Source organism: Sebastes umbrosus, chromosome 16 (assembly GCF_015220745.1).
Source record: "Sebastes umbrosus isolate fSebUmb1 chromosome 16, fSebUmb1.pri, whole genome shotgun sequence".
Lineage (NCBI taxonomy): Eukaryota > Metazoa > Chordata > Actinopteri > Perciformes > Sebastidae > Sebastes > Sebastes umbrosus.
This window is the reverse complement of record NC_051284.1, coordinates 31760708-31769286: the sequence shown is the minus strand read 5'-3', so window position 1 is coordinate 31769286 and position 8579 is coordinate 31760708. Positions and strand designations below refer to the sequence as shown.

The window sequence follows — 8579 nt, the reverse complement described above, 5'->3', positions numbered from 1 at the left end:
CTCAATTTGACCCTCACTGAATTAGACTTATATTCTACAGACGTAGGCAAAATCGTTGGTAATGTTCCGTTAAAGAGAGAAAAACCCACAATGGTCACTGAAATAACTTGAAACTGACAAAAGTAATAATAAATAAAAATTCACTGAAAATGAACTGATGAAAATCAGATATTGTTTTTGAATTGTGGTTCAACAGAATCATTTAAAAAAACAAACTAATGAAACTGGCCTGGACAAAAATGATGGTACTCTTAACTTAATATTTTGTTGCACAACCTTTTGAGGCAATCACTGCAATCAAGTGATTTCTGTAACTCTCAATGAGACTTCTGCACCTGTCGACAGGTATGTTGGCCCACTCCTCGTGAGCAAACTGCTCCAGCTGTCTCAGGTTTGAAGGGTGCCTTCTCCAGACTGCATGTTTCAGCTCCTTCCACAGATGTTCAATAGGATTTAGATCAGGGCTCATAGAAGGCCACTTCAGAATAGTCCAATGTTTAGTTCTTAGCCATTCTTGGGTGTTTTTAGCTGTGTTTTGGGTCATTATCCTGTTTGAGGACCCATGACCTGCAACTGAGACCAAGCTTTCTGACACTGGGCAGCACATTTCACTCCAGAATGCCTTGATAGTCTTGAGATTTCATTGCACCCTGCACAGATTCAAGACACCCTGTGCCAGATGCAACAAAGCAGCCCCATAACATAACCGAGGCTCCTCCATGTTTCACATTAGGTACAGTGTTCTTTTCTTTGGATGCTTCATCTCTTCGTCTGTGAACATAGAGCTGATGTGACTTGCCAAAAAGCTCCAGTTTTGTCTCATCTGTCCAAAGGACATTCTCCCAGAAGCTTTGTGGCTTGTCAATATGCATTTTGGAAAATTCCAGTCTCCTGGGTTGTCTTCCATTAAGTCCACTTTGGCTCAAACAGTGACGGATGGTGTGATCTGACACTGATGTACCTTGACCTTGGAGTTCACCTCTAATCTCTTTGGAAGTTGTTCTGGGCTCTTTGGTTACCATTCGTATTATCCGTCTCTTCAATATGTCATCAATTTTCCTCTTGCGGCCACGTCCAGGGAGGTTGGCTACAGTCCCATGGACCTTAAACTTCTGAATAATATGTGCAGCTGTAGTCACAGGAACATCAAGCTGCTTGGAGATGGTCCTATAGCCTTTACCTTTAACATGAAGGTCTATAATGTTCTTTCTGATCTCCTGAGACAACTCTCTCCTTAGCTTTCTGTGGTCCATGTTCAGTGTGATACACACCATGATACCAAACAGCACAGTGACTACTTTTCACCCTTTAAATAGGCAGACTGACTAATTACAAGTTTGAAGATACCTGTGATGCTAATTACAGGACACACCTTAGTTTAATATGTCCCTATGGTCACATTATTTTACATCTTTTCTAGGGGTACCATCATTTTTGTCCAGGCCAGTTTCATTAGTTTGTTTTTTAAAATGATTCTGCTGAACCACAATTCAAAAACAATATCTGATTTTCATTAGTTCATTTTCAGTAAATTTTTATTTATTATTACTTTTGTCAGTTTCAAGTTATTTCAGTGACCATTGTGGGATTTTCTCTCTTTAACGGAACGTTACCAACAACTTTGCCTACGTCTGTATATACTTAGACTATAAACTGTGTTACCTTCATCACAATGATCAGATGTTTTGCGGCTCTACAGATTTTCTTTCTTCTTTCTTTTTGCCTAAAATGTCTCTTTAGATAGTAAAGGTTGCTGACCCCTGTCTTAAATGCTGACATTTGTCATGTTTGTTATATAATAGTTCATTATTATCTTGAATTTCCCTCGGGATTAATAAAGTTACTATCTATCTATCTATCTATCTATCTATCTGAGTAGAAATCCATCTCGTAAACCGGCTTAACTTGGATGAATGTTTGCATTCACTCACTCATGTCTGTAATTGTAGGTCGGACACCAACCAGAAGAGAAGAAGAGCTGCCCTGCTCGGAGGATAGACGACCTCAGAGATAACTAGCATGTGTGAGGTAAGAACATATATTTACTCATTGATGACATACTGGTGATACTGGATTCACTGGTGTTCATTTGAAATGTGACTGAAGTAAAAGTCACAGAACCGTTCTTATCACAAAAGCTCATCTTTCAAATCGCTTCAAACATTTGAAAATGAACTATTGATGTGTACTTTTTAAAGGAGAGTGATGATATGATAATGCAGTGAGTTGATATTATACATATTTAGTTTTTCTATTACTCCAAAGTAAGTTATTAATGAAGTTATTATTGTTAATAAAGTTATTATTCACTTCAAAAATTGTGGGATGGTGCGTCAATTTTAGCTTTCTACAAACTTCTGCCAAGAAAAGACAAAACATTAATGAAAAGTTGGAAAGCTGTTTATTGTCAGAGCAGTCGTTAGAAATGAAAATGGTAGATCTCAGGCTCCCTCCGACAACGCCCATTAAAAATATCACAAGTTAAAATGAGAATCTAAACATAGTGCAGAAGTAAAAATATAGACATGAAATATAACATGTATAAAATATGAAATATATTTGTGGTAGACAGTTATTGCAAAATAAATATACAAAGTCAAGATTTAGATTTTCTAAGTCAACATTATGACTCATAGTTATGACCTAATATCTCATAATTATGACTGAACATGTCATAACCCTTAAAGTACAGTGATGAAGTACTACTAGTACTACTTAAATGAAGTACTACTAGTACTACATCTCTGTCTTTAATCGGTTGTGAGCAGATGTCCTAAAGTGACGTCATCTCCACGTAGAATAAACCTCTAATTTGTATTCATGTTTTAATCTCTATGATCTCTGAAGGCTCCGACAAAATTCATCAAACTTCTTAAATACAAAAAATAATCAGAATTCTTATAAAATAAAAAAAAATCCTCAATTACAAATGAAGTAAAATCTTTAATTACGAAAAATAAGCTAAATTCTTAATCACAAAGTTACGTAAATTCCTTAAGTACAAAATTAAGTTAAATTCTTATGAAATAAGAAAATTCATGAAGTACAAAAATATGCAAAATTCTTAAAGGGACTATTTGTAACTTTCAGAAATGCTTCTTAGCAGCGACACCTGTGGCCGTGAAATCAATGAAAGTCAGCGTCGGGCTCGCGCTTGCTCGCTCTAAATATACCTGAACGAGCATCACTCAAAACAGTGAGGAGACACACGTCAGCTAAAAGCACAATATCACTCTATATTTCAGCTGCTTGGCAGTAATGTTAGCTGACCAGACCAAGGTCTCTCCATGAACATGATTTAGATTTGATCCTAGTGTTGGCTTTTCCTGCCTAAGTGCAGGCTGAGGCAGCGGGGCTCTGCAGCGTGTCTCCCTGGTCTCTCTGCCCGCAGCCGGAGAGAGCAGAGGAGACCGGCACCCGGTCGGTAACGAGACGATAACGTAAAGCTCCGTCACTTCACAAGACACGGGAAACCTCTGTTGGTCTGGAGGAGCTGCAGCAGTTATTTCTGCACAAACATCCACTGAACATTCACTAGATATTCTCAGAGCTAAACTAACTCTTCTGCAGTGTGGAGTGAGCAGCATGCACGTGAGAGGTGGAGCGAGCTGAGCTGTCTGAGTGAAGGCGAGCAGGCAGAGGAGGAGGGTACAGCGGCTACACGCAAACGCACATATGCGAGCGCACATGTGTGCCGACCCGCTACATTTATACACTTACAAAGTTACAAATAGTCCCTTTAATTATAAATGAAGTAAAATCCTTAATTCGGAAATAAACAAAATTCTTATTTACAAAATTACGTAAATTCATGAAGTACGAAAATATGCAAAATTCTTATGAAATAAGAAAATTCCTCAAGTACACAGGAGTTAAGTACAAGTACACGTATTAACACCAAAAATGATCAGAAAAATTAACAAGATAATGAAAACTATCTAAACTGACAGAAACCATCTTTGGGACTTCTTTAGTTTGGCCCATGTCCCATCCACTAACACGGAGGAGGCGGGACTTATGAGCTATACTGCAGCCAGCCACCAGGGGGCGATCCAGATGTTTTAGCTTCACTTTTTGGGAGCTGTCATGTTGTCCATCTTTATATACAGTCTATGGTTGAGAGTAAGACAAATATAGTAGAGTATAAAGGTACGGAGCTGTAAAATGAAGTGTTGGATGTTGGATGTTACAGGGACTGTGATACATGTTAATTAAATAAAAAAGTACATTTTTTTACTCAGATTTTATGCATATGGTGTTGTTCTTTATACTATGACGTTTTCCTAAAATTAAATTAAACAAAATTACAATCTATCGCCTTGCTTACAGTATCTTAATATATGTTGATATACTGAATGGTAACCCCTGTATCATGATACGTATCGTATCGCCTGATTCTTGCCAATACACAGCCCTGATGTAATAGAATAGAAGCAGCCTTCTTGTTTAAAGGGAACATGCGTCTAAAATGAGCTGCTGCTGGGTTGTGTGTTATAAATCCATCTGGATGTGAGATGAGCTCCTTGGAGGTGCTACTCTGCTCCCTGAGCTCCTTCCTCTTCAGCTGCAGGAACACCCAGGTTATAATAATCCGGCTCAGCCTTCTCCCGTCTGCTCGGCCTCTGCCCCCTCTTGCCCTGGAGACACATGACAGCACACAGATGTGACTTCCTGCATCACTCCTCTCTCTTCACTTCAATGAACACAGACTGAGAGCTTCATGTCAGTCAGCAGTCTGAACAACAGACGTGTGTCAGTACCTTATAGTAGAAGTAAAGGCCAATGTTCGCCAACAGCAGAATCAGCGGCAGGACGATGGCTCTGATGATGAAAGGCCTTAGATCTGATCAAACACATGGACAGTCATCACATCACATCACATGACATCATGAGTCCAACAGCTCCCATTAAACACAAACTGTAGTGACCTGAAATCTAAAAGCACTTCTTCAATCTGCTTTATGTGAATCCAGGCTCTGAGGACGGAGACTGTTCTTTGTTGGACAGATTAGAAAGTCCTCTGAGATTAATCTGTAGAAATACAACTGACGTGACTTTAGTGAGACTTTTATATGTTTACAACCAAACATGCTCCGTCCTCCAGTCGACTGTTTGCTGTTGACATTCATCCACTTTGTACAAGTGTGGTTACTATATGACATGTGGAACACAATGACAGTAGTCACAGTGTCATTCCACAAACAACAACATGCACAGACTTATTATGACTGAACATGTCATAACCCTTAAAGCACTTAGATGAAGTACTACTAGTACTACTTAAATGAAGTACTACTAGTACTACTTAGATGAAGTACTACTTAGATGAAGTACTACTAGTACTACATCTCTGTCTTTAATCGGTTGTGAGCAGACGTCCTAAAGTGACGTCATCTCCACGTAGAATAAACCTCTAACTTTTATTCATGTTTTAATCTCTATGATCTCTGAAGGCTCCGACAAAATTCATCAAACTTCTTAAATACAAAGATAAGGAAAATTATTATGAAATTAAAGAAAGTCCTTAATTACAAAATTAAGTAAAATCTTTAATTATAAATAAACAAAACTCTTAATAACAAAATTACGTAAATTCATGAAGTACAAACATTTGCAACATTTTTATAAATTACGTAAATTCCTTAAGTACAAAATTAAGTAAAATTCATATGAAATAAAAAAATGTTAAAGTATAGAATTAAGTAAAGTTCTTATGAAATAATCAAAGTCCTTAATTATTAAAATAAGCCCGATCCTTGATTACAGAATGAAAGCTTCTCTGTTGTCAGCTGATCATTTCACATTTTCCAAACCTGCATGTAAACAGTCAGCTTACCTGCGACGGTGAGAGAGATCAGACGGCTCTCAGAGAAGAAGTCGTGAGAAAAAACATAGACGTGATAAACACATCTGTAGCTTCCTTGGTGGGCGGGCTCTGCAGCAGGAAACAGGAAGTGGGCGGAGTGATTGGCAGCTGGCTGGGTGTAGTTGAGTGCTGAGGTGGAGGAGGTGAAGGTGAGCTGGAAGGAGCCTCCTGGGTACTGTGGCTGGACGGAGCAGCTGATGGTGAAGGTGGAGCCCCTGAGCACGTGAAACCGCTGCTGCTGGGCCTCGGAGACCCGGTCCACGGAGGAGGACCCAGAGATGTTGGGCTGAAGCAGCAGGTCTGTAAACACAGAGAGATGATTGGCTGAGAGCCGGAGCACGTTCAGTCTGAAAACAGCGTGCACTGGTTTGCTATGGTTTCTGGGTTGAACGGCGTGTTTCCTGGAAATGATGCACAACAGGCTTTGAGGTGCGTTTCCTCTCATTTGGTGGGTGTGTCAGAGGTGTTACCCAATCAGCCGCGACGTGCACGAACCCCGCCGTATTATAAAGGCAGTGCATTCGCGTAGCACAACAGAGTGTTCACTGCACCGCCGTTTCCGTTTAAACGTTTTTCTGTGTTTTGTTGACCCTCCGTTCAACTACATAGACCTGATCTTGTGTCTCCTCGTCTCCTCGTCTCCTCGTCTCCTCGTCTCCTCGATCCTCCGGCTTGTGATCCAGAAATCGATCTCAGCGCTCCATCTTGAAGGAAATCCCAATTCCTAAAATGCATCAGGAGGAGCGAGGAGGCTCGCCGAAGGAGCTATGAGGGACGATAAATCTGTGTGTACTTTGCTTAAGTCTTCTCGGCGTATGGGGTTCCTCATTACGGATATTCACAACTGAATTCTGACTAGTCACAATGAGGTTATAGATATCTGGAATAAGAACTCTGACTAGTCACAATGTGATTACGACTAGTCAGAATGTAGTTGTAGATATCTCTAATGTTAATTCTGGATAGTCAAGCTGAGCTATTAAATGTTAAAACAGCTCTCCATACACTTCTCTACACTTTAGGATGTCATTGTCCTGGATAACTTTACAGTTCAGTCCAATGGAAACCACCGACTGTCACTGTGACGGAGGAAGGAACATACTGGAAACATTACTGTCATAGATGATGTCATAGATGATGTCACTGATGATGTCACTGATGGGCTTACCTGAGCAGGTGAGATTCAGGATGTAGTTAGAGGAATGTGATATTGCACACTCCCTCAGAGCAGATCCAGAATGAACACAGTCAGGCCTGATCCACCACACAGATCTCTCTGAGGACTCCTCTCTCTGTTCTACAGAAACAGCAGAGCCACAGTCCAACTCTCTGCAGGCAGCAGCTGCTTCCTTCAGGGTCCAGCCAGAGTAACGGCCCCTCACTGGTCTCCAGTCTCCCTGATGTTTCAGCTCCAGTGTTCCTGCACAGCGACTGTCTCCTCCCACCAACCTGACAGGCTCTGAGCAGAAACAAGAGAGTCGTCAGTAAAAGAATAAAGTGAGTTTCATTAGAACAGAAATGAACCAGATCAGAGCTGCAGCTCCTCTTCTACCTGAGCAGGTGAGTCCAACAGCTTTGCCAGGTGAGCAGGTGTTTCTATCTGAGCCTGAGCTTCTACAGTCCAGGAGAGCAGACTCAGTTCCTCCACACTGGAACTCTTTGGTCCACATTGAAGCCTCCACGTCTCCATAGAGCGCCCCCTGGAGGACTGAAGGAGCCCCACAGCCAAGCTGCCTACAGACCACCTCTGCATCCTGCTGGTCAAAGTCATCTTCACACACTGAGGACCACCACTGGTTAGAGTGGTTAGAGGGGTTAGTCTTCATCTCCAGTCTGCCTGAGCACAGACTAGTCCCATTCACCAGCCTGACAGAGTCTGGAGAGATGATAGAAGATGAAATAGAGAGAGATAAAAGACACCAGACACTCAATAAAAAGATGTCATGAAACAACAATTCAGTGATTCCAACTGGAGGAGTTCAGAGCGGTCCCTGCCATCGATTATCTAGCAGCACACAGCCTCTTCTCAAGCCTCAGGGCCCTATTTGAACCTTTAGAGGATATTTCAGAATAACATTAGTAAATAATAAAGTAGTTTTAGATAGATTATGAGGTACATATTGGGCTAATTTACAGGGACTGTGATACATGTTAATTCTTTATACTATGACAGTTTTCCTAAAATGAAATGAAACAAAGACAGTATATGTTGATATACTGAATGGTAACCCCTGTATCATGATACGGATCGTATGGACAGATTCTTGCCAATACACAGCCCTGATGTAATAGAATAAATCCAGCCTTCTGGTTTAAAGGGAACATTCATATAAATGAGCTGCTGCTGGGTGAATATAGAATTGAGTTAAAATAACACACATGTTGATGAAATAGAAATGTGAACAGAGACACCTGTGACGTATCAAAGAGGCCAAACGTCATATTTAATTGATGAGGCTTTAAAATGACGGCTCTGAGGAGAGGAGGGCTCATTTTGTTAAAAGCCTGTTGCCTCAACTCCTCTCTCCTCGCGTCTCTTCCTCGCCTCCTCAGCTCGCATCTCTGGTGGGCGGGACTAAGACGCGAGGAGAGGAGGCGAGGAGAGGAGGCGAGGAAAGGAATGGAGGATGTAGGAACTGTGAAATGGGAAAGGCCTCCAGACAGACAGGTGTGTCCTGTCAGGTGAAGCTCAGCAGGCTGTGGAGAGTTTGAA

At 41.1% G+C, this 8579-nt stretch overlaps 1 protein-coding gene across 1 annotated transcript; it reads right to left on the bottom strand.

Moving 5' to 3' along the window:
* Nucleotides 1-4302: 4302 nt before the first annotated feature.
* LOC119504245 (antigen WC1.1-like) lies at nt 4303-7732 on the bottom strand. Its single transcript, XM_037796279.1, has 5 exons — nt 7419-7732; nt 7035-7325; nt 5837-6166; nt 4761-4843; nt 4303-4637 (listed from the first exon to the last, which is right to left on the bottom strand). The coding sequence occupies exons 1-5, from the start codon at nt 7690-7692 to the stop codon at nt 4533-4535; spliced, it is 1083 nt and encodes a 360-aa protein (XP_037652207.1). The 5' UTR covers nt 7693-7732; the 3' UTR covers nt 4303-4532.
* Between the last annotated feature and the right edge of the window lie 847 nt (nt 7733-8579).

Coding starts and splice junctions, on each gene's coding strand:
- LOC119504245 (XM_037796279.1), bottom strand. CDS start 7,692: ATGAAGACTAACCCCTCTAACCACTCTAACCAGTGGTGGTCCTCAGTG. Junction 4,844..5,836: donor GATCTCTCTCACCGTCGCAG/GTAAGCTGACTG, acceptor GTGTTTGATCAG/ATCTAAGGCCTTTCATCATC. Junction 4,638..4,760: donor GCCTTTACTTCTACTATAAG/GTACTGACACAC, acceptor ATGTGTCTCCAG/GGCAAGAGGGGGCAGAGGCC.